Genomic DNA, 26,789 nt, shown 5'->3' on the forward strand with positions numbered 1-26,789 from the left:
GGGTGATGGGTGAACGGGACTGGGTGTGAGTTAGGACACGGGGCAGTGAGCACAGGGGGTGATGGGTGAACGGGACTCGGTGCGTGTTAGGACACGGGGCAGTGAGCACAGGGGGTGATGGGTGAACGGGACTGGGTGTGAGTTAGGACACGGGGCAGTGAGCACAGGGGGTGATGGGTGAACGGGACCGGGTGTGAGTTAGGACACGGGGCAGTGAGCACAGGGGGTGATGGGTGAACGGGACCGGGTGTGAGTTAGGACACGGGGGCAGTGAGCACAGGGGGTGATGGGTGAACGGGACTCGGTGTGAGTTAGGACACGGGGCAGTGAGCACAGCGGGTGATGGGTGAACGGGACTGGGTGTGAGTTAGGACACGGGGCAGTGAGCACAGGGGGTGATGGGTGAACGGGACTCGGTGTGAGTTAGGACACGGGGCAGTGAGCACAGGGGGTGATGGGTGAACGGGACTGGGTGTGAGTTAGGACACGGGGCAGTGAGCACAGGGGGTGATGGGTGAACGGGACTCGGTGTGAGTTAGGACACGGGGCAGCAGAGTTTTGGATGAGCTGAAGTTTACGGAGGGTGGAATGTGGGAGGCCGGCCCGGAGAGCGTTGGAATAGTCGAGTCTGGAGGTAACAGAGGCATGGATGAGGGTTTCAGCAGCAGATGAGCTGAGGCAGGGGCGGAGACAGGTGGTGTTAGAAGTGGAAGTAGGCGGTCTTGGTGATGGAGCGGATACGGGGTCGGAAGCTCAGCTCGGGGTCAAATGGAATGTCAAGGTTGCCAACAGTCTGGTTCAGCCTCAGACAGTCGCCAGGGAGAGGGATGGAGTCGGTGTCCCGGGAACCTCAGGAGGATGTAGACAGGCTGGTGAAATGGGCAGACGCATCGCGGATGAGAAATTAACGCAGAGAAGTGTGAAGTGAAGTGGGGCTGAATTCTCTGGGGCGGGGCTGGAACCCATAGCACCAACTGGTGGAAGGGGTGAGGGTGCGAATGCCCCACCCATGCCGGGCCGACGCGTTCCCCATTGAGCCGCGGGAAGTAGGGCTCGGCACGGATTTGTCGCGGTTACCTCGGTGAAGTGCATGTTGATGAATTCCTTGCCTCTCTGCCGGAGCTCGGTGCAGCCGACCTGCTCGGCGAAGTGGCAGATGCCGATGGCGTTGCTGGAGTCCAGGTTCTTGACCAGGAAGTCGGAGCAGGCGCTGGTCACGCCCTCCACCTGGTACATGGTGCTGGCCAGGAGCAGCTGCAGCACGCACTGCTCGCCCACCGAGACCCGCGAGGTGTAGGCAAAGTCGATGAGCCGCTCCATCGCCTTGGGGTGGATGCCCTGGAGCCTGACCTCGGGCGACTGGCGCTCCCGTAGGTTGCTCGTGAACATGGCCCTGAAGACGGGGCTGCAGGCGGCCAGCACCACCCGGTGAGCCGCAAACACCTGCTCCTTGCCGCCGTGGACCACTCGCAACGTCACGTCGCACAGCTGCTTGTCCCTCCTCAGTTCCTGCATGATGCCCAAGGCCCGGGACGGGTGGCTCTCAATGGTATAATCCAAGGAGCCCTGGCACTTCAATGGCGGGGCAACAACTGCTGTGAAGTTAACCGACCCATTGGCGTCTCTTCTCTTGGAGCAGAACATTGCTTTTTTCGGGGTTTTCTACTCCCCGCTTCTTTCGGAGCGGCTGCTTGTGGGGTTTTTTTGGGGTGTGGAGGGGGCGGTTTCTGTTGCCACGTGACTGGGCACAGTCTCAGATCACTGTCCCGTTGATGAACCCACTCGTGTCGGCTCCATCCTCGTCCCTCTCAGGCTTAACCTCGCAGTCAGCTGCTCTTCCCTCTCTGTTTCTGGGAGCGAGATTCTTCCTCACGGGTACAGCAGTGTCTCTGCCCTGAGACCGAGGGGGGAGTGGGGGGAGAAAGGATTAAAGATGTCGCTCAGTGACTGGGAATCGACTGACGAGGCACCAAACCGCAGCGACACGCTCCAATCCCGATCAGAGACCAGAGTTACATTCCAGACTCGTACTCTCTCTCCCTGCTGACCAGACAGCAGGAGAGTCTGTGGAATGTTCCGGATTGTTAAAATGACGGCAGCGTTTGGTGTGAGGCACAGTAGATGGTACTGAAGAGAGATCCTGGGCAGACTGCCCTCCCACCCCGTTTCTGTTCCCCCTTGGCTGCGAATCTGATGGCAATGGGCTGGAGGCAGGAGACGATCTGGCCAACCGAGGTCACAGCAACCCGTGCACCAGTACCACAGAATCCAACACAGGAAACCGCAGCCAGCACTGCGGATAGAGGCAAGGAAATCGGCATCAGTCTATCACTGGCAACACAGCATTAGTAAACTTTAAATACACACAGTCCGTGCTGGGACACTCAGTCCTGTTACACACACAGTCAGTGCTGGGACACTCAGTCCTGTTACACACACACACAGTCAGTGCTGGGACACTCAGTCCTGTTACACACACACAGTCAGTGCTGGGACACTCGGTCCTGTTTAGGGTTGCGAAGGGGTGGAACGTTTCCGGTAAATTTCCGGAAATTTTCCACGGGAAGTTTAGCTTGGGAATTTGGGGAATTTTGCCCAAAAAAGCATATGCTAGCATAATATTGTTTTTTTTTTGTATTTCTTTCATTTTTTCCCCCCCACAGGTCCTCTCTTAAAATTACTAACAGAGATGGAATCTTAATTATTAAGGAATTACTTAATCAATATATGTTTATCTTCTTACTTGGCTTGTTTTAATAATTACAAGTTTTGTGTGTGATTGTGAACAAATGTGTCCTGATTGGTTGGATGAGCAATTAGCTCCCTCTATTGGTGATGTAGCGTTGTGCGTGCCCAGGTCATGCTTCCATCACATGGAGCATCAGGAAAAATGTACTCACCCTGTTGCAATCCTGCTGATCGGCCGCAGTTTGACACAGAGACGAATGCCCTTTATTTCTCTGCATAGAACAATGCCACGTTTACCGTCTGATGTGTGGAAGCATTTTACCCCAGGCATTAAAGATGGAAAGACTGTGCACATGTGCAAACACTGTACAAAGCCATATGTAAAGAATGCCACAAAGATGCAGCAGCTTTTATCCAAATGCAACGACTTTACTCAAAGCTCACAGCAGTCAGCCCAGAGTTCCTCTGCTTCCATTCAAGAAGATGATGGTTCACATTCAGCATCAGGCTCCTTATCATCAGCAATTCCTAGCCCACTTGGAAGGTTCTTTGATACAATGGATAACCATAGCCAGAAGAATGCAGATGAGTGCCTTGCTTGAGCTGTATATGCAACAGGCTCACCCCTCATGCTCACAGCCAATGTGTACTGGAAGAGATTTTTCAATGTTATTCGCCCTGCATACTGTCCTCCCACCAGACATGCTTTGTCTACTTATTTGCTGGAGGCTGAGTATAACAGAGTCCAAGGAAAGCTCAAAGAAACGATAGCGATGGCAGACTGTGGTGCAGTTATCTCAGATGGGTGGTCGAATGTACAAGGGGAGGGCATCATAAACTACATCGTCTCCACTCCTCTCCCAGTGTTCTTCAAGAGCACAGACACGAAGGACAACAGACACACAGGCACATACATTGCTGATGAGCTGAAAGCGGTCATCAACGATCTTGGATCACAAAAGGTCTTTGCAGTAGTTACTGACAATGCTGCAAATATGAAGGCTCAAGTGGAAGAGGCCTACCCTCATATTATGTCTATTGGGTGCACAGCTCATGGGCTCAACCTGCTCCTCAAGGACATCATGGGTTTGAGAACCATGGAAATACTGTACAAGAGAGCCAAGCAAGTTGTTAAGTATGTCAGGGGAAAACAGGTAGTTGCAGCAACCTACAACTCCAAGCAAATGACAAAGAACAAGAACACCACACTGAAGCTGCCCAGCAACACTAGATGGGGTGGCGTTGTCATAATGTACAACAGCCTACTGGAGGGTAAGGAGTCGCTGCAAGAAATGGCAATATCCCAGTCTGGGGATATGGAAACCACCATCAAGAAAATACTGCTGGATGATGTGTTTTGGGAGAGAGTGGTTAGCAGCCTTAAACTACTCTCACCAGTAGCATCTGCAATTGCTCAGATTGAAGGAGATGACGCTGTCTTGTCAGATGTTCTCAGGCTTTTTGCTGATTTAAAAGAACAAATCAGCATTGCCCTCCCCACATCCCTGCTGCTCAAAGCAGAGGAGAAGGCAATTGTTCAATTCATAGACGTGTCAAGAATTTTGTGTCAAGCCGATTCATGCTGCAGCATACATGCTGGACCCAAAGCATGTTGGGAAACCAATATTTTCTGGAGAACAGATCAACAGTGTGATTTCTACCCTCTCACGCCACCTCAATCTGGACATGGGCAAAGTTCTGGGAAGTCTGGCAAAGTTCTCTTCAAGCAAAGTCTTTGGAATGGGGACGGGATATGGGAATCATGCAAGCATATCAGTGCACATACCTGGTGGAAGGGACTTTGTGCATCTGAGGCCCTGTCACCCATTGCATCGGTGATACTCCAAATCCCACCTTCATCAGCGGCCTCTGAACGAAACTGGTCACTTTTTGGGAATACGCATACAAAGGTGCGCAACAGGCTGACTAACAAGAGAGTGGAGAAACTGGTGGCTATCCGGGCGAACCTACAACTTATTGAGCCAGATACAGAAGTGTCCACCACACAGCTAGACAGTGACACAGAGGAGGAAATGGACACGTCAGAGCCAGAGTCAGAGAATCAGGAGGAGCAATGACGAGTAGAAGACTCAAAGGGACAAAATAAGGACAAATTAAAGGCTAAATAAGCTGACGCTCTTTTTATTTTATTTTAGATGGGTCTTTTTTGTGGGGGTTCAATAAAGTTCAAAATTATAACCTAAATAAAGTTTTGAAAGCCTGTTTTTATTTGTATGGAACAGTATGTCTATTTTGATGACAAAGATAACATAAGGATCAGAGACAAAAACCATCAGTGTGCAAAAAAACTCAAAATTCCCATAAATTCCCATGGAAAGTCTCCTCTTTTAAAAATTCCTGGAATTTTGCAACCTGTTACACACAGTCAGTGCTGGGACACTCAGTCCTGTTACACACACACAGTCAGTGCTGATAAATCCATGATCAAGGACTCGAAGAGGCGAGGTAGTAGAATTAACACGAGTACTTTATTAACAACTGGGAAACACATACAGACAGGCCTGCATCCAGCATCCTGGCATTCCACCTTTTCTGACCTAACAGGAAGCAAACCCCTGACCTTAGCAGCAGCATTGGCTACAGCACCACCTGGTGGATAACCTTAATCATAACATCCCAGATTACTATATCCCTCCCCCCTTAAGATTTCAGTATGAATTTCTTAACCAACAACCATTCCCAAGGGTCACATAAGAAGTCTCCATTCACCATGTTCCATATTTGACAAATCTCTTTGGTGGCTTACGAGACCTTTGTGAACGTCTGACAGTAAAGTCCCTGCTTGTTTGTGGTGAAGCCACCAGCTGCTCCTGAGCAGTGCTCGGAGTATCTGACTCTGCAATGATGGTTTCCTTTTGATGAATGGGTTCCTGTGGAATTGTCTCTGTCCCTGGTGGTGGCACCACAGATGCACTTGGATAACTGGGGGCAACCCTGTCTTCAGTCATTGCATCTGGAACCTTCATTTCAATTTCCCCTTGTCTGGTAAGTATCTGATCTACATGTCTGCGTACTACCCTACCATCACCCAACATGACCTTGTATGATACGGGACCGGTCATTGAGTCTATGAAGCCAGGAATCCACTTGGGTCCATAACTGAAATTCCTGGTAAGGACCGCATCTCCTTCTCCAAAACTTCGGCTCTTTGTTCTTTTGTCATGGTTCTCTTTTTGTTTGTTTTGTCTGTTTTCCATTTTCCTTTTTAGGTCTGGGTGGACAAGGTCAAGAGTGGAGCGTAGTCTATGACCTAATAACATCTCAGCAGGAGAGAGTCCTGTGGTGGATTGAGGTGTTATTCTGTAGCTGAACAGAACCCGTGACACTTTGGCTGCTAAACTCCCTTCTGCACTTTTTTTCATCATCTCTTTAAATGTTTGTACGGCTCTCTCCGCAAGTCCATTTGAGGACGGATGATATGGAGCCGAGGTCACCTGCACTATGCCATTTTTTCCTCAAGAACTCTTTTGTCTCTGTACTCACAAAACAAGTGGCATTGTCACTCACCACGATCTCCGGTAGCCCTTGATTACTGAAGCTCCAACGCAGGCAGTCTATAGTAGTAGTGGTGGAAGCAGAATGTACAGGATAAACATCCATCCATTTGGAATGTGCATCAATGATTATGAGGAACATCGTCCCCATGAATGGACCTGCATAATCTAAGTGCAATCTTCTCCATGGTTTATCCGGCCACTCCCAGGGGTGGAGAGGAGCCACTGCTGGTGCCTTCCAGTGTTCCTGACAAGTGCTGCATGTCTTGACTAGATTTTCTATCTCCTCATCTAGCTTTGGCCACCACAAGTTAACTCCTAGCCAAGGCTTCCATACGCGAGACCCCAGGATGACACTGATGTAGTTGCTCTAGGATAGACTGTCGTGCTGGCTGTGGAATAATCACTCGTGCTCCCCACAACACGCAACCATCCTGTACACTCAGCTCTGTTTTCCTGACACTGTAGGGTGTGAAGTCAGCCCCTTCCGGATACTGTGGCCATCCCCTCACCACATATTCTCGAACTCTAGACAGTACTGGATCTTTACCTGTCCATGTTCTTACTTGCTCTGCAGTCACAAGTGCCGTGTCAGTGTCCTCCAACATCAACACTCTGTCCTCTGGAGCTGCATGGATAGGTGTGCCTGGCAGTGGAAGATGGCTCAAGGCATCTGCATTCCCATGGTACTTGCCCGCCTTGTAGACAATGACATACTCATATGGCCTCAACGTCAGGGCCCACCTCTGGATCCGGGGTGACACCATCTGTGGAACTGCTTTCATTTCATTGAAAAGAGAGAGAAGAGGTTTATGATCGGTGCATATGGTGAACTTCCTGCCATATATGTACTTGTGGAACCTCTGTAACCCAAACATTACTGCTAACCCCTCTTTGTCTAACTGGGAATAGTTTTTTTCCGCTGGTTAGAGTTTGGGACATAAACCCCATTGGTCTTTCAGTTCCATCTTCCATGCGGTGTGAAAGAACTGCCCCCACCCCGTAAGGTGAAGTGTCACAAGAGAGAATGATGTCTTTCTCTGCATTGTAGTGAACCAGCACATCCGACGACAGCATCAGTTTCTTGGACTGTTCAAATGGAACCCCCTGCTCCTCTCCCCACTGCGTCTCCTTGCACAGTAGTTTGTGAAGAGGTGCTAACACAGTTGACAAGTTTGGTAAAAACCTGTTATAATAGTTCAGCAGTCCCAGGTAAGCTTTTAACTCAGCCACATTTGTAGGAGCAGGGGCGTCCTGCAGTGCTTGTACCTTCTCCTCGAGTGGATGGAGCCCAGTGGCGTCCACTCTGTGTCCCAGGAACACTGCCTCATTCCCCAGGAAAGTGCACTTACTCCTCTTGAGCCGGAACCCTGCCCTCTCCAATCTCTGTAGCACCTCTCTGAGTGCTCAGATGCTCCTGGTTGGTTCTTCCCATCACCAGAATGTCATCCAGATAGATGGAAACATGTGGAATCCCTTACAGTACACCTTCAATTGTCCTCTGGAAGATAGCTGGACTAGATGAGACACCAAACGGTAAGTGGTTATATGTAAACAAGCCGTTGTGTGTATTTATGGTGACATACTTCTTGGATTAATCATCCAGTGTAATCTGCAAGTAAGCATGACTCATATCCAACTTTGTGAATTTCTTTCCTCCAGCCAGGTTTGCAAAGAGATCCTCTGTTTTAGGAATAGGATACTGCTCTAGTTTGGACACCCGATTGACTGTCAATTTATAGACTCCACAGAGTCTTACCGAATTGTCCGGTTTTAAAACAGGTACTATGGGAGCTGCCCATTCCAAACATTTCACTGGCTCCAGTATGTTCTCTCTCAATAGACGGTCAAGCTCAGCCTCTACCTTTGGCTTCATGGCATAAGGCACAGGTCGTTGTTTAAAAAACCTTGGCGGTGCCTCCTTGTCGACATAAATCTTAGCTGGGGGGCCATTAAATGTGCCAAGTTCCTCCTTGAACACATTCGCATGTTCACTCAACACTTCTTGCAAAGTCAACTGTTTGCCCGTGTCTATTTGATTTACTGCTCCCCAGTCTAATATAAGTTCTTTTATCCAGCCACGACCTAACAGGTTTGGTCCGGTACCCAATACTATAACTACAGGTAGCTGTTCCACTGTGTCCCTGTGTTGCACAGTTACATTAGCTGTACCTAATGTCACTACTCGTTCGCCTGTATATGTTTTAAGATGCAGGGAGCAAGACTTTAACTCTGGAACTTTTGCATGGTTCCACAATTTTGAGTACTCTGCCTTGCTCATTATGGTCACACCGCACCCTGTATCCACTTCAAAGTTCACCTTAGAGCCATTTACTATCAGTTGCAATGTGATAGGAGCCACTTTTGGAACGTTCGCTAACATGCTATACATTATGAACATGTCCTCTTCTTCCTCAGCTTCCCCGCTGATGTGGTGTGCTCCATGTTTTTTCACTTCTCTTCCTTGGTTTTGCTTTCCTCCCCCTTTTGGTTTGGATTCCTCCACAGGTGATTTTGCCCTGCATGCTCGTTTTATGTGTCCTTGTTTCCCACACTTGTAGCACTTTTCCTCCAGAAACCGGCATTCACTCGCCAGGTGATCACCCTTGCATCTATAACATGCCTTCCCATGCTCACGTTGTGGTTTCTGATGCATGTTTAACTTGTGCACAACAACCTGACCTGCAACTTGCTTAGCATTAGCCCTGTATTTCTTTTACATCTCGGTTCGCTGTCTCTATGGCTTGAGCAAGTTTCAATGCTTTTTCATAAGTAAGCCCAGTCTCGGATAATAATCTGCGCTGCATTCGGTCATCCTTTATTCCGCAAACTAGCCTCTCAGCATTTCCTTCAGGTTGTTCCCATAATTGCAATCTTGTGTTAATTTACGCAACACCGCTACATAGTCCATTATGCTCTCTTCCTCTTTTCTGTTCCTTGAAATTAAACTTGAACCGCTGTACAATCTCACTAGGCTTAGGGTTGAAATGTTCTTTTAGCAAGGCCACTAATTCAACAAATGATTTGTCTCCAGGCTTTTCAGGACTGAGCAGATTCTTCATCAAACTGTAGGTTTGGCTTCCCACTGAACTAAGCAGAATGGCTTTCCTTTTTCCGGCATCATTTATTTCATTTGCTTCGAAAAAATAACCCAACACTTCACAGTATTCCTTCCAGGTTTGTGCTTGAATATCAAAAGCGGAGACCGTTCCTACCGTGGCAGCTATGCTCTCTTCCAACTGGTAGCTAACCGTAGCTCGTGATTTTGTTGTTTAAACGTCCCGGCAGACTTTTCTTCTTTATTCAAGGTCCTTTTGTTACCTCATCGCCAAATGTGATAAATCCATGAAGTGGAACAAGGACTTGAAGGGGCGAGGTAGTAGAATTAACACGAGTACTTTATTAACAACTGGGAAACACATACAGACAGGCCTGCATCCAGCATCCTGGCATTCCACCTTTTCTGTCCTAACAGAAAGCAAACCCCTGACCTTAGCAGCAGCATTGGCTATAGCACCACCTAGTGGATAACCTTAGTCATAACACCCCAGATTACTATAGACACTCAGTCCCGTTACACACACACACAGTCAGTACTGGGACACTCAGTCCTGTTATACACACAGTCAGTGCTGGGACAGTCAGTCCTGTTACACATACAGTCAGTGCTGGGACACTCATTCCTGTTATACACACAGTCAGTGCTGGGACACTCAGTCCTGTTACACACACACGGTCAGTGCTGGGACACTCAGTCCTGTTACACACACGCAGTCAGTGCTGGGACACTCAGTCCTGTTACACACACGCAGTCAGTGCTGGGACACTCATTCCTGTTACACACACACGGTCAGTGCTGGGACACTCAGTCCTGTTACACATACAGTCAGTGCTGGGACACTCAGTCCTGTTACACACACACACACACACACACACACACAGTCAGTACTGGGATGGTGTTCAATGTACAGCTGACCCACTGTTGGGCTGTGGACTGCTCCCCTCTGTAGTGACACCTTGTATGGTTAATCTGTGGCTTTAGCGGACTCATGGCTTCATGTGTAGCACCCTCGCCTCGGAGTCAGAAGGTTTAAAGTTCAAGACCCACTCCAGGGACTTGAGCCCATAATCCAGGCCGATACTCCAGTGCAGTACTGAGGGAGTGCTGCATTGTCGGAGGTGCCATCTTTCGGATGAGATGTTAAACTGAGGCCCCATCTGCTCTCTCGGGTGGATGTAAAAGATCCCATGGCACTATTTCGAAGAAGAGCAGGGGAGTTCTCTCCTGGGGCCAATATTTATCCCTCAACCAACACCTAAAAACAGAATGCTGAGTATTTCCAGCATTTTCTGCTATTATTTCGGATTTCCAGCATCCGCAGTATTTTGCTTTAGTCACTGAAAACAGATGATCTGGTCACGATCACATTGCGGATTGTGGGAGCTTGCTGTGCGCAATTTGGCTGCCACGTTTCCTACATTACAACAGTGACTACACTCCTAAAGTACTTCATTGGCTGTGAAGCACTTTGGGATGTCTGGTGGCCGTGAAAGGCGCTGGAGAAATGCAAGTCTTTTCTTCCCCTCTGTCTGGTGGCTGGAATTAACCGACTGGGAGCCCGTTTTATATTTACACAACGAGGGCCGAAACATTAAAGTAACAAAGTTTTTATGCGCGCATATACATCTCAACTCAGGGTATCCCACGATGAATAATGCATATTCTCTTTGTTTTTCACCACAGGCCCCTCCCTCTCCCATTTATCGGTTCACACCGCTAAAGTCACATGATCAGTGCAACAAAAGCGAGTGACTGTTTTTTTGATTAGTCACTGCCTGTCAGCGACAATGGATCTCAGACAGCAGTTAACACTTTCAACTCTGCCTCGTGAGTGTCTGCAAAACCTGACAGAGACTAAGACTTGAGAGGATGGGACTATTCTCACTGGGGCTGTTTAGTCCAGTAGGAACTGCCACTGTTCCCTGGGGTACATGTTCCACAGACACTGACTCTCACTGGGGTACGGGTTCCACAGACACTGACTCTCACTGGGGTACGGGTTCCACAGACACTGACTCTCACTGGGGTACGGGTTCCACAGACACTGACTCTCACTGGGGTACGGGTTCCACAGACACTGACTCTCACTGGGGTACGGGTTCCACAGACACTGACTCTCACTGGGGTACGGGTTCCACAGACACTGACTCTCACTGGGGTACGGGTTCCACAGACACTGACTCTCACTGGGGTACGGGTTCCACAGACACTGACTCTCACTGGGGTACGGGTTCCACAGACACTGACTCTCACTGGGGTACGGGTTCCACAGACACTGACTCTCGCTGGGTACGGGTTCCACACACACTGACTCTCACTGGGGTACAGGTTCCACAGACACTGACTCTCACTGGGGTACGGGTTCCACACACACTGACTCTCACTGGGGTACGGGTTTCCCACTCCAGATACTTGACCCCATAATCTAAGCTGACACTCCCAGTACTGAGCAAGCACTGCACTGTTGGAAGTGCCGTCTTTTGGATAAGACGTTACACTGAGGTACCTTCTACCCATTTGAGTAGATGTAAAAGACTCCACGGCCACTATTTCTAACAAGATTGGGGGTGTTCACCCTGGTGTCCAGGCCCAATATTTATCCCTCAACCAACATCACTAAAACAGATTATCTGGTTGTTATCACGCTGCTGTTTGTGGGATCTTGCTGTGCACATATTGGCTGCCTCATTTCCTACATTACACCAGTGACTACACTTCAGAAGTAATTTATTGACTGTAAAGGGGTTTGGGACGTCCTGAGGACATGAAAGGTGCTATGGAAATACAATTTTTCTTTCTTTCTTAAAGTAGCAAATAGTTAACAGTCAGTTGGTAAACATTCGGAACCGGTTAATGAAAGAGTCGAAGAAACAAACCCGTCATTTACCTTCCTTGGATTGGTTTTCATTTCAGATCTTTGGGGAGAAAGTGCTGGGCAAATGCTTCCCAGAAGGCAGAAAGCCTCCCACCAGCCCGAACAGTTACAGACCATCTCCCTGGCCCTGTCTAACTGAGCTGCATCTTCCCACCCACATCTCTTGTAACTAGTCCACAACTGGACACATCTGAGCTCATCAAAAGGGTCCAATTCTTATCTCCACCCCCATAAGAAAATGCTTTGAAATACAGTCATGCCTTTGAGAAGTCATTCTGCAAGTTAAGCACTTTACTCAAATCCGTGGGCATGTCGGGGAAATCCTATGTGTAAATCTAACAGCAATAAACAATGCTATCAATTACTAAGCAGTTGCAGAAACATGAGTCAACCTGGGCAAATCTGCTTGACCAACATAACAGGAGTTCTTGGAGGGCAAGGGTCATCTGAGTCAGAGTCACTCCAGTGCACATCCTCAGGATGTCCCATAAGAACATAAGAAATAGGAGCAGGAGTCGGCCATTCGGCCCCTCGAGCCTGCTCCACCATTCAATAAGATCATGGCTGATCTTCTACCTCAACTCCACTTTCCCACCCGATCCCCATATCTTTTGTCTATATCTAGAGTCCAAAAATCTATTGATCTCAGCCTTGAATATACTCAACGACTGAGCATCCACAGCCCTCTGGGGCAGAGAATTCCAAAGATTTACAACCCTCTGAATGAAGAAATTTCTCCTCCTCTCAGTCCTAAATGGCCAACCCCTTATCCTGAGACTGTGACTCCTGGTTCTAGACTCTCCAGCCAGGGGGAAACAGCCCCTCAGCATCTACCCTGTCAAGCCCTCTAAGAATTTTCTACCTTTCAATGACATCACCTTTCATTCTTCTAAACTCCAAAGGGTATCGGCCCATTCTACTCAATCTCTCCTCACAGGTCAACCCTCTCATCCCAGGAATCAAACAAGTGAACCTTTGTTGCGCTGCCTCTAAGGCAAGTATATCCTTCCTTAGGTAAGGTGACCAAAACTTAGAGCAGAGATGGCTGAGGGGGGACCTGATTGAGGTTTACAAAATTATGAGGGGCATAGATAGGATAGATAGAAAGGAACTTTTCCCCTTAGTAGAGGGGTCAATAACCAGGGGGCATAGTTTCAAGGTAAGGGGCAGGAGGTTTAGAGGGAAATCGAGGAAAAACGTTTTCACCCTGATGGTGGTTGGAATCTGCCTGAAAGGGTGGTAGAGGCAGGAACCCTCACAACATTCAAGAAGCATTTAGATGAGCACTTGAAGCACCATAGCATACAAGGCTACGGACCAAGTGCTGGAAAATGGGATTAGAATAGACAGGGCTTGATGGCCGGCGCGGACACGATGGGCCGAAGGGCCTCTTTCTGTGCTGTATAACTCTATGACTATGACTCTATGCCCAGTACTCCAGGTGTGGTCTGACCACAGTCCTGTACAATAGTAGCAAGACTTCCTTACTCTTATACTCCAACCCCCTTGCAATAAAGGCTAACATACCATTTGCCTTCCTAATTGCTTGCTGTACCTGCATGCTAACTCTCTGTGATGTGTACAAGGACCCCCAAATCCCTCTGAATATCAACATTTACTAGTCCCAAAGCGCTTTACAGCCAATGAAGTACTTTTTGAAGTGTAGTCACTGTTGTAATGTAGGAAACACGGCAGCCAATTTGCGCACAGCAAGATCCCACAAACAGCAATGTGATAATGACCAGATCATCTATTTTTAGTGATGTTGGTTGAGTGATAAATATTGGCCACGACACCGGGGAGAATTCCCCTGCTCTTCTTCAAATAGTGCCATGGGATCTTTTACATTCAACTGAGGGGGAAGACGGGGCCTCGGTTTAACATCTCATCCGAAAGACGACACCTCCGACAGTTCAGCACTCCCTCACTACTGTACTCGGAGTCAACACACACACACCCGCCCCCCCCCAATAGAACCCCCCCTCCACCCCCAATAGAACAACCCCCCACCCCCAATAGAACACACACACCCCCCCGACTCTCCTTCATTCCAATTCCCTGGGGCTCTCTCACTTCCTCGTTCTATTCCCGAGTCTCGCTCTCTCACTTACTCTAATTCCCTGGGAATCACTTTTTCTCTCTCATTCCATTGCTGGGTCCCCTCTCACATTCCAGGCTGTCTCTTTCCCTTTCTCGCATTCCCATTTCTGATCATTTCTCTCACTTGCTCTTTCTCAATCCCAAGTTTCTATGAAACACCAATAAATTGAAACCGGTTTCACGTTTTTCCTTTAGTTCCAAAACACCTGGACAGGTTTTAATTTAACCGTCGTGTTCCCAAAACTGTCCAATACATGAGGCCAGATTAGAGAGTGAACCCTCAGCGAACAGAGAGGATGAGGCACTGAGATTGGGGGCGAGTTTGGATACTGAGGCCGGGTTGTGGAGAGTGTTTTAGGGTTGGTCTGAGATCCGTTCACAGCCTCCGCTCCGCAGCAGTCAATGATCAGTTCGAGCACAGCCTGGTTTCTTAATTCGAGGCAACTACAATGGTCCAAAGCAATTTCCTAGTTTTTAAAAATACTTTAATTTTAGATTTGAATTTTTAAGTGTTTGCATCAGCACATTGGAGGAAGGAAGGACTTGCATTTCCACAGCGCCTTTCCCGACCACCGGACGTCCCAAAGCGCTTTACAGCCAATGAAGTACTTTTTGAAGTGTAGTCACTGTTGTAATGTAGGAAACGCGGCAGCCAATTTGCACACAGCAAGCTCCCACAAACAGCAATGTGATAATGACCAGATCATCTGTTTTTAGTGATGTTGGTTGAAGGATAAATATTGGCCCCAGGACACCGGGGAGAACCCCTGCTGTTCTTGAAATAGTGCCGTGGGATCTTTTACATCCACCCGAGAGAGCAGACGGGGCCTCGGTTTAACGCCTCAACCAAAGACGGAGGTGTGGGAAGAGGGAGGTGTCTCTGGGTAGATACACAACACTGTGGGGAAATCTGTGCCACACTGTTCTGCAGTCCAGGATCAGCACAAGACTCACTCAATCTCAGGTACTCCCTGGTATGATATGGAGCCCTGCTTCAACCCCTGGCCGGAGGTAGAAGATGGTAGGAACACTACAACTGCCGTGGGGCTAGCGACCAGGGAGAAATCACCCAGCGTTCCTGCATTAGGATGGTTAGTTAGGTGTCAGTCGTGGCTCAGTGGGTAGCACTCTTGCCTGAGTCAGAAGGTTGTGGGTTCAAGTCCCACTCCAGAGACTTGAGCTCCTAATCCAGGCCGACACTCCCAGTGCGGTACTGAGGGAGTGCTGCACTGCCGGAGGTGCCGTCTTTCGGATGGAACATTAAACCGAGGCCCCGCTGCCCTCTCAGATGGATGTAAAAGATCCCATGGCCACTATTTTGAAGAAGAGCAGGGGAGTTCTCCCCGGTGTCCTGGCCAATATTTATCCCTCAACCAACATCACTAAAACAGATTATCTGGTCAATGCTGTTCATGGGAGCTTGCTGTGCACAAATTGGCTGCCGCGTTTCCTACATTACAACAGTGACCACACTTCAAAAAGTACTTCATTGGCTGTGAAGCGCTTTGGGACATCCTGAGGTGGTGAAAGGGGCTGGAGAAATTGAAGTCCTTTCTTTCTTACCTGCAAAATTAGGAATGGAATGCCACAATTCCTCTTGTGTCTCGCTGACTCTCTGGGTCCAGTCCCAGGGCACCCTCCACTACCTCTCCCGGAGTGCCGGTTCTCCCCGGGTGAATCTAGACAGTGTGGCGGAGGCTATGCGGCCGTGGCGGGCGTCACAGCGAGCCCGGATCCTGCTCCCCGCCCAACAACCACCCAAACAGACACACACACAGGAGTCACTGCAGAGGCCCAGGAACGGGGAACCGGGGCTACATTTTACAACCAAACTTCAGTCCTCCGCCAGTTCCCTACCTGGGATTCTCCGGCTAGCCGGAGACCAGGTATCGAAGCTGGGACTCACTGACCTGGCCCCGGCCGGAGAGAGGGCATCTCCTCCCACCCCCCGGATCAATAATCTACCTGGAGTCTGTGGACTGGGTACGAAATTAAACAGAGAGCTCACCCAACACGGAGAGTCTTAACTCCATCAAACCACACAAGTGCGGAAACAAAGAAGCTGGGGAACGGATTGATTGATTACTCACTCATTCAACTCACCACCCGCTGTCCCGGGCCCCCGGGGGCTGCTACTCCTTTAAGACGCGGTCACTGTGCAGCCACACACGGCCGATCTGCCCAAGCTCTGCCTGTGAGCGGCAGGTAGGGGGCGTGGCTGCTGGTGTCCCGTCCAATCGGGAGTTCCTGAGCCCGCAGGACAGTTCCTGGAGCCTAATTGAATGTTCCGGCACTTTCACAGATATCAGCATGACTCTGCACTTTGTTGCATCTGTCGAGGTGACTGGCATTCCGAGAGAATGTCAGCACTGAAGATGAACCGGTCTTACTGGCACAGCCAAGCTCAATTCGGCATCTTCAAAAGCTTCCCTCCAACACTGGACTACAGTCAATCCACAGTGCATCTTTCAGGTGTCAGACCTGATTCGTGGGTAGCACTCTGAGTCAGAAGGTTGTGGGTTCAAGTCCCACTCCAGAGTCTTGAGCACATAATCCAGGCTGACCCTCCCAGTGCAGTACTGAGGGGGCGCCGCACTGTCGGAGGGGCAGTACTGAGGGGGCACCGCACTGTCGGAGGGGCAGTACTGAGGGGGCACCGCACTGTCGGAGGGGCAGTACTGAGGAGGCACCGCACTGTCGGAGGGGCAGTACTGAGGGAGCGCCGCACTGTCGGAGGGGCAGTACTGAGGGGGCACCGCACTGTCGGAGGGTCAGTACTGAGGGGGCACCGCACTGTCGGAGGGTCAGTACTGAGGGGGCACCGCACTGTCGGAGGGGCAGCACTGAGGGAGCGCCGCACTGTCGGAGGGGCAGCACTGAGGGAGCACCGCACTGTCGGAGGGGCAGTACTGAGGGAGCGCCGCACTGTCGGAGGGGCAGTACTGAGGGGGCACCGCACTGTCGGAGGTGCCATCTTTCAGATGAGACATTAAACCGAGGCGTCGTCTGCCCTCTCAGGTGGATGTAAAAGATTCCATGGCCACTATTTTGAAGAAGAGCAGGGGAGTTCTACCCGGTGTCCTGGGGCCAATATTTATCCCTCAACCAACATCACTAAAACAGATTATCTGCTCATTATCACATTGCTGTTTGTGGGATCTTGCTGTGCGCAAACTGGCTGCCGCGTTTCCTACATTACAACAGCGACGACACTTCAAAAGTATTTCATTGGCTGTGAAGGACTTTGGGATTCCTGAGGATGTGAAAGGCGCTATAGAAATGCAAGGCTTTCTTTAACCCTCACGAACTGAAACAGTACTGTGGAACTGAAACGATCCGACACATAGATTTGGTCCATGTAACTTTTATTTCAATCCTTTGATAACAATACAAGGTGCGGAGTGTGGTCTGATACTCCTTATCGAAACAACTGGCTTATTCAAATCACACACAAATATACATGCTCCTTGGGTCACGCACAAAGGCCCAGAGCTCTCACGGGGTTATGGTATCGTGCTCAAGTTCCACTCCAGGGACTTGAGCACAAAAATCCAGGCCGACACTCCCAGTGTGGTACTGAGGGAGCGCTGCACTGTCAGAGGTGCCGTCTTTCAGATGAGACGTTAAACCGAGGCCCCGTCTGCTCTCTCAGGTGGACATAAAAGATCCCACCGCCACTATTTCAAAGAAGAGCAGGGGAGTTTTCCCCAGTATCCTGGCCAATATTTATTCCTCAGTCAACATAACAGAAACAGATTATCTGGTCACCATCATGTTTGTGGGAGCTTGCTGTGCGCAAATTTGCTGCCGCATTTGCTACATTACAACAGTGACTACATTTCAAAACGTACTTCATTGGCTGTAAAGCACTTTGGGACGTCCAGTGGTCGTGAAAGGCGCTATAGAAATGCAAGTCTTTTTGTTCTTTCTTTTCACAGTAGTACGAAGTGAGAGGATGCAGGTTTTACCCGCCCAAGTTCCACAGTAACTAATCTGAGCCTTGCTGAGCAGGTAGGCAGGTCAGTGTCGTTTCTTCAGAATAAGGGTCACTCACTGTGTAACTGTAGAGTCACTGTTTATTCAGGGTAAGGGCCACTCACTGTAATTGTACAGAGTCACTGTTTATTCAGGATAAGGGTCACTCACGGTGTAACTGTACAGAGTCACTATTTATTCAGAGTAAGGGTCACTCATGGTGTAACTGTACAGAGTCACTGTTTATTCAGGGTAAGGGTCACTCACGGTGTAACTGTACAGTCACTGTTTATTCAGGGTAAGGGTCACTCACTGTGTAACTGTACAGAGTCACTGTTTATTCAGGGTAAGGACCACTCACTGTAACTGTACAGAGTCACTGTTTATTCAGGGTAAGGACCACTCACTGTGTAACTGTACAGAGTCGCTGTTTATTCAGGGTAAGGGTCACTCACTGTAACTGTACAGAGTCACTGTTTATTCAGGGTAAGGGTCTCTCACGGTGTAACTGTACAGAGTCACTGTTTATTCAGGGTAAGGGTCTCTCACGGTGTAACTGTACAGTCACTGTTTATTCAGGGTAAGGGCCACTCACTGTAACTGTACAGAGTCACTGTTTATTCAGGGTAAGGACCACTCACTGTAACTGTACAGAGTCGCTGTTTATTCAGGGTAAGGGTCACTCACTGTGTAACTGTACAGAGTCACTGTTTATTCAGGGTAAGGGTCACTCACGGTGTAACTGTACTGAATCACTGTTTATTCAGGGTAAGGGTCACTCACTGTGTAACTGTACAGAGTCACTGTTTATTCAGGGTAAGGGTCACTCACTGTAACTGTACTGAATCACTGTTTATTCAGGGTAAGGGTCACTCACGGTGTAACTGTACAGAGTCACTGTTTATTCAGGGTAAGGGTCACTCACTGTGTAACTGTACAGAGTCACTGTTTATTCAGGGTAAGGGTCACTCACGGTGTAACTGTACTGAATCACTGTTTATTCAGGGTAAGGGTCACTCACTGTGTAACTGTACAGAGTCACTGTTTATTCAGGGTAAGGGTCACTCACTGTAACTGTACTGAATCACTGTTTATTCAGGGTAAGGGTCACTCACGGTGTAACTGTACTGAATCACTGTTTATTCAGGGTAAGGGTCACTCACTGTGTAACTGTACAGAGTCACTGTTTATTCAGGGTAAGGGTCACTCACTGTAACTGTACAGAGTCACTGTTTATTCAGGGTAAGGGTCACTCACTGTAACTGTACAAAGTCACTGTTTATTCAGGGTAAGGGTCACTCACGGTGTAACTGTACAGAGTCACTGTTTATTCAGGGTAAGGGTCTCTCACTGTGTAACTGTACAGAGTCACTGTTTATTCAGGGTAAGGGTCACTCACTGTGTAACTGTACAGAGTCACTGTTTATTCAGTGTAAGGGTCACTCACTAACTGTACAGAGTCACTGTTTATTCAGGGTAAGGGTCACTCACGGTGTAACTGTACAGAGTCACTGTTTATTCAGGGTAAGGGTCACTCACTGTAACTGTACAGAGTCACTGTTTATTCAGGGTAAGGGTCTCTCACTGTGTAACTGTACAGAGTCACTGTTTATTCAGGGTAAGGGTCTCTCACGGTGTAACTGTACAGTCACTGTTTATTCAGGGTAAGGGTCACTCACTGTAACTGTACAGAGTCACTGTTTATTCAGGGTAAGGGTCACTCACTGTGTAACTGTACAGAGTCACTGTTTATTCAGGGTAAGGGTCACTCACTGTAACTGTACAGAGTCACTGTTTATTCAGGGTAAGGGTCACTCACGGTGTAACTGTACAGAATCACTGTTTATTCAGGGTAAGGGTCACTCACTGTAACTGTACAGAGTCACTGTTTGTTCAGAGTAAGGGTCACTCACTGTAACTGTACAGTCACTGTTTATTCAGGGTAAGGGTCACTCACTGTAACTGTACAGAGTCACTGTTTATTCAGGGTGAGGGTCACTCACTGTAACTGTACAGTCACTGTTTATTCAGGGTAAGGGTCACTCACTGTAACTGTACAGAGTCACTGTTTATTCAGGGTAAGGGGGTCACTCACTGTAACTGTACAGTCACTGTTTATTCAGGGTAAGGGTCACTCACGGTGTAACTGTACAGAGTCACTGTTTATTCAGTGTGAGGGTCACTCACTGTAACTGTACAGAGTCACTGTTTATTCAGGGTAAGGGTCACTCACTGTGTAACTGTACAGAGTCACTGTTTATTCAGGGTGAGGGTCACTCACTGTAACTGTACAGAGTCACTGTTTATTCAGGGTAAGGGTCACTCACGGTGTAACTGTACAGAGTCACTGTTTATTCAGGGTAAGGGTCACTCACTGTAACTGTACAGAGTCACTGTTTATTCAGGGTAAGGGTCACTCACTGTAACTGTACAGAGTCACTGTTTATTCAGGGTAAGGGTCACTCACGGTGTAACTGTACAGAGTCACTGTTTATTCAGGGTGAGGGTCACTCACTGTAACTGTACAGAGTCACTGTTTATTCAGGGTAAGGGGGTCACTCACTGTGTAACTGTACAGTCACTGTTTATTCAGGGTAAGGGTCACTCACGGTGTAACTGTACAGAGTCATTGTTTATTCAGGGTAAGGGTCACTCACTGTAACTGTACAGAGTCACTGTTTATTCAGGGTAAGGGTCACTCACTGTAACTGTACAGAGTCACTGTTTATTCAGGGTAAGGGTCACTCACTGTAACTGTACAGAGTCACTGTTTATTCAGTGTGAGGGTCACTCACTGTAACTGTACAGAGTCACTGTTTATTCAGGGTGAGGGTCACTCACTGTAACTGTACAGAGTCACTGTTTATTCAGGGTAAGGGTCACTCACTGTAACTGTACAGAGTCACTGTTTATTCAGGGTAAGGGTCACTCACTGTAACTGTACAGAGTCACTGTTTATTCAGGGTAAGGGTCACTCACGGTGTAACTGTACAGAGTCACTGTTTATTCAGGGTAAGGGTCACTCACTGTAACTGTACAGAGTCACTGTTTATTCAGGGTAAGGGTCACTCACGGTGTAACTGTACAGAGTCACTGTTTATTCAGGGTAAGGGTCACTCACTGTAACTGTACAGAGTCACTGTTTATTCAGGGTAAGGGTCACTCACGGTGTAACTGTACAGAGTCATTGTTTATTCAGGGTAAGGGTCACTCACTGTAACTGTACAGAGTCACTGTTTATTCAGAGTAAGGGTCACTCACTGTAACTGTACAGAGTCACTGTTTATTCAGGGTAAGGGTCACTCACTGTGTAACTGTACAGAGTCACTGTTTATTCAGGGTAAGGGTCACTCACTGTAACTGTACAGAGTCACTGTTTATTCAGGGTAAGGGTCACTCACTGTAACTGTACAGAGTCACTGTTTATTCAGGGTAAGGGTCACTCACTGTAACTGTACAGAGTCACTGTTTATTCAGGGTAAGGGTCACTCACTGTAACTGTACAGAGTCACTGTTTATTCAGGGTAAGGGTCACTCACTGTAACTGTACAGAGTCACTGTTTATTCAGGGTAAGGGTCTCTCACGGTGTAACTGTACAGAGTCACTGTTTATTCAGGGTAAGGGTCACTCACTGTGTAACTGTACAGAGTCATTGTTTATTCAGGGTAAGGGTCACTCACTGTAACTGTACAGAGTCACTGTTTATTCAGGGTAAGGGTCACTCACTGTAACTGTACAGAGTCACTGTTTATTCAGGGTAAGGGTCACTCACGGTGTAACTGTACAGAGTCACTGTTTATTCAGGGTGAGGGTCACTCACTGTAACTGTACAGAGTCACTGTTTATTCAGGGTAAGGGTCACTCACTGTAACTGTACAGAGTCACTGTTTATTCAGGGTAAGGGTCACTCACTGTGTAACTGTACAGAGTCACTGTTTATTCAGGGTAAGGGTCACTCACTGTGTAACTGTACAGAGTCACTGTTTATTCAGGGTAAGGGTCACTCACTGTAACTGTACACAGTCACTGTTTATTCAGGGTAAGGGTCACTCACTGTAACTGTACAGAGTCACTGTTTATTCAGGGTAAGGGTCACTCACTGTAACTGTACAGAGTCACTGTTTATTCAGGGTAAGGGTCACTCACTGTAACTGTACAGAGTCACTGTTTATTCAGGGTAAGGGTCACTCACTGTAACTGTACAGAGTCACTGTTTATTCAGGGTAAGGTCACTCACTGTAACTGTACAGAGTCACTGTTTATTCAGGGTAAGGGTCACTCACTGTAACTGTACAGAGTCACTGTTTATTCAGGGTAAGGGTCACTCACTGTAACTGTACAGAGTCACTGTTTATTCAGGGTAAGGGTCACTCAATGTAACTGTACAGAGTCACTGTTTATTCAGGGTAAGGGTCACTCACTGTAACTGTACAGTCACTGTTTATTCAGGGTAAGGGTCACTCGCTGTGTAACTGTACAGAGTCACTGTTTATTCAGGGTAAGGGTCACTCACTGTGTAACTGTACAGAGTCACTGTTTATTCAGGGTAAGGGTCACTCACTGTAACTGTACAGAGTCACTGTTTATTCAGCAGGTTAAGGACTTAAGAAACACAAGGGTGGCTGGCACCCGTGGAACCCCCCGCCCCCCCTCCCCGTGCAGTGAGCGTCAGGAGGGGAGGGGGGAAATTTGAAAAGAGAAAAGCGGAATGCACTGACTTCACTCAGCCAAAGAATCTTCCACTTTGATGGCAGGGGGTGAAGGAAGGTGAAGTGACTGAACGATGTCGGTCAGCATTCACAGCAAGAGCCCAGCGCTGTCCGAGTTTAAACCTGGTGCCTCCATTCCCTCAGCTCGAACCTTCAGGCAGAGAGCCCACAGGATGATCTACTCTGTTTAATGTTGTGTTACCCGGGCCAGAATCCAGCAGAGTCTGGCTGTACTCAGTAGCATGAACCTCTCTACACACAGATTAACACGTCTGTTCACACAAGCACACTAGGAAGCGTTAAAAACAAAATGAAACGTGAGGATTTTCTTCTGCGCACATCACCAGCATGGTCTAGACACAGAAACCGCTGGAAATATCCATCAGGTCGGGCTGCGTCTCTCTCCACCCCTGCTGAGTATTTCCAGCATTTTCGGTTTCTATTTCAGATTTCCAGCATCCGCAGTATTTTGCTTTTGTATGAGCATGCGGTGTTTCATTCGTGTCTGAAAATCGTGTAAAAAGAAAATTAAAATAAAACCTCTGGACAGGACCAAGCCTCTCCCGTCTCCCTCGGCAGGCTGCGGCCACTGACTCGAAGGCAGATCAAACATGTCGAATTCAGCAAAGACCCAGTTCTGTTCCCATTAAACCCTCTCCCTGACCCGATGAACAATCACCTCCATAAAGACATGTGTGCAGCTCCTCCCACTGATGAACATGAGAGTCCCCCAGACCTTCCAACAATGGGGTTAAACACAGAGCATTTCAGTTTTCTTAAAGAGAACTTTGGGTGTTAATGTGATAGCAAAATACTGCAGATGCTGGAAATCCGAAATAACAACAGAAAATGCTGGAAAAACTCAGCAGGCCAGGCAACATCCGTGGAGAGAGAAATAGAGTCGACGTTTCGGGTCAAAACCTTTATCAAAACTGGAAAGGAAATGAAATAGATCGAAGGCCGGGCTGGGAGAGAACAAAAGAAGTGAAGAGACATTAAGAGGTATTCAAAACCAGACGAGATCGTATACTGTATTCGCTGCTCACGATGTGGTCTCCTCTACATTGGGGAGACCAAACGCAGATTGGGTGACCGCTTTGCAGAACACCTCTGTTCGGTCCGTAAGGGGGACCCCGAGCTTCCGGTCGCCTGTCATTTTAATTCACCGCCCCATTCCCACTCGGACCTCACTGTACTCGGCCTCTTGCATTGTTCCACGGAAGCTCAGCGTAAGCTCGAGGAACAGCACCTCATCTTCCGATTAGGCACTTTACAGCCTTCCGGACTCAATGTCGAGTTCAACAATTTCAGATCATAACCTCGGCCCCCATTACATTTTTATATATTTTTTATCCACATCTTTCTTTTGGCCCTTTCCCCACCCCCCTCTTTTTCCTCTCTCCCACATGGCAGCTGTCTCCCATTCTGCCAGCACATTTCACACCTAATCTAGAGCCGTCTTTTGTCTCCACTAGTCCTATCACCATCTCGTCTGGTTTTGAATACCTCTTAATGTCTCTTCACTTCGTTTGTTCTCTCCCAGCCTGGCCTTTCGATCTATTTCATTTCCTGTCCAGTTTTGAGAAAGGGTTTTGACCCGAAACGTCGACTCTATTTTCTCTCCACGGATGTTGCCTGGCCTGCTGAGTTTTTCCAGCATTTTCTGTTGTTATTTTGGGTGTTAATGTGTCTGTTTTAAAGTATTCCTGCACTGGACTCTCCCGACGTGGCAATGAGTGGTACTGAGACCAGGGAGCTCCAGGGTCCCATCGCCGGTTTGTACAGAGCTTAGCCAAGCTCAGCCGGTCGGTGTCAGTGGCTCCCATCTGCTACCAGCCCGGGGGCGACCCACTCCTGAATAACACCCAGCAACACCCCCTGGAAAGTGTGCGTGAGTCAGTGCACGTCGAGTGAGGACGGGATCGAGCTTAGGTGTGAAGCCCCCACAGTCGAGCACCCTGCTGATACATAAAGAACGGCCTCTCGGGCAACGCAAGTGGCACCAGCGGAACTTGACCCAGTGAGAGTCGCAGCCTCCAGGGAGAGGAGGGCTTCGAAAAGGAAAAGGAATTCTCCTCGGCATGCCTCAAACTTTGCATGGACCGAGGTTGGGCCGTAGCCTAAAGGCAGCAAAGCCATAGCCTGCACAATGGCCACAGACCGCATGGGTCAAGCATGGTGGGGCGATGGGGAGCGGGGAAGAGTCTCCATCAAATAACAGGCATGGATTCTGTCCCTCGCATTGCCTGCTCCAAATCCCAGCATTGGTCCCTCGTGCCCCCCGCCGCCCCCCCCAACTTCTGGCTCCCTCACCCCCAGGAAGGAGTTCAAACACACGGTGCAGACCCTGCCTACAGTCAGACTCTGCTTGAGGCTGAGATTACAGGCGCTCGGCCCTATTTGAAATCTTCCCTCCCGCACAGGACTGCGATGTCAGAGCGACAGACAGACAGACAGACAGAGAGAGAGAGAGAGAGACAGAGAGAGAAAGACAGAGAGAGAAAGACAGAGAGAGAGAGAGAGAGAGCGAGACAGACAGACAGAGAGAGACACAGAGAGACACAGAGAGAGACAGAGAGAGAGAGACAGAGAGAGAGACACAGAGAGACAGAGAGAGAGAGACAGAGAGAGAGAGACAGAGAGAGAGACAGAGTGAGACAGAGAGAGAGTGAGAGAGAGAGAGTGACAGAGAGAGTGACAGAGAGAGAGTGAGACAGAGAGAGAGTGAGACAGAGAGAGAGTGAGACAGAGAGAGAGTGAGACAGAGAGAGAGTGAGACAGAGAAAGTGAGACAGAGTGGGACGGAGGGAGATTGAGAGAGAGAGAGAGCGTGTGTGTACAAGCTCCAACCAGCTCAGGAACATTCACAATAAATTAAATTAAAAGTTAAATGGGGAGAAGACCCGAGTGACCCAGCGAATGATGTGCCGCCTGACAGCTCATTTCTAAATACTGCACACCAGGAGCACCAAGATGGCTCAATGAGTGACAGCATGACAGGTGAGATACTGAGTCCCAGGTTCCCCACATCTGATCTCTGCTGAACTAGCCAGTCTCAGTTAGAGCACAGCTGGCCTGCGTGAGGAGGGGAGGGGGTAATCCGTCAGGGTTCTTACCCCCGATCATTACTCAGCGGGGACCTCAGGCGAGGCCACGGGAGCAGGAGGAGACCATTCAGCCCCTCGAGCCTGTTCCGCCATTCAATGAGATCGTGGCTGATCTGCCTCTTAACTCCATTTACTCGTAGGAACAGGCTTGGCGGCGATGCCCTTCACAGTCAAACAGCTCTCGGCCCCTTTGGTGAGGTGCCGGTAGGTTCCGGTGCCCATGGAACCCAAAAGGCAGCGACATCCCTGTCTTCCCAAGAAGTCGGGGAACGAGAGATGTCCCGTGCACTTGCCGTTTATCATTAAAGGCTCTTGGATAATTGGACCAGACTAGAGGCAACTCACCATTTATTTGAGGGGGTGAAAGACTTGATCAAATAAAATTGGTTCCCTCAAAGTCCTTGATGTCAAACTTAGGCGTTCCCGCTCAACTAACGCTGCCACCGCGCGCTGGACTGCCCAATCACAAGGTCCCATTTCATCTGGGGTTTCATTTCTCTCTCCCCCAGTTACAGCAAATCAAGTTGGAAACTCAATAGCCATACCATCCTCGCCATATACAAAAACACATCTGCAGAGGGTTTGCTTGTGGGGGGAGGGCAGGAAGCGATCAAACACATCCCCCGTCAGCAGGAAGGCCAATGGTTTGACCCTCGCCTTCTCGAGCTGGTCCAGGAATGGAGGGAAGGGGATTACCCACAATCTAATCCCAAAGGGAACTGGGGATTTTGCTCTTTTATGCACCTCACCCAAAATTG

The 26,789-nt window shown here is 48.7% G+C and overlaps 1 protein-coding gene across 1 annotated transcript in view; it reads right to left on the minus strand.

Moving 5' to 3' along the window:
- Positions 1–16,558, minus strand: part of LOC147107977 (kelch-like ECH-associated protein 1A) — a 31,678-nt gene extending 15,120 nt beyond the window's left edge. Inside the window, exons 1-2 of the mRNA XM_086004349.1 lie at positions 16,330–16,558; positions 1,078–2,293 (exon numbers count right to left, since the gene is read on the minus strand). Coding sequence (XP_085860475.1) covers positions 1,078–1,644 — 567 coding nt within the window. The 5' untranslated portion in view covers positions 1,645–2,293; positions 16,330–16,558. The remainder of the gene's footprint in view (positions 1–1,077; positions 2,294–16,329) is intronic.
- Positions 16,559–26,789: the final 10,231 nt, after the last annotated feature.

Source organism: Somniosus microcephalus, chromosome 13 (genome assembly GCF_052327205.1).
Source record: "Somniosus microcephalus isolate GS21.2 chromosome 13, FLI_Smic_1.0, whole genome shotgun sequence".
In the NCBI taxonomy this organism is placed as follows: domain Eukaryota; kingdom Metazoa; phylum Chordata; class Chondrichthyes; order Squaliformes; family Somniosidae; genus Somniosus; species Somniosus microcephalus.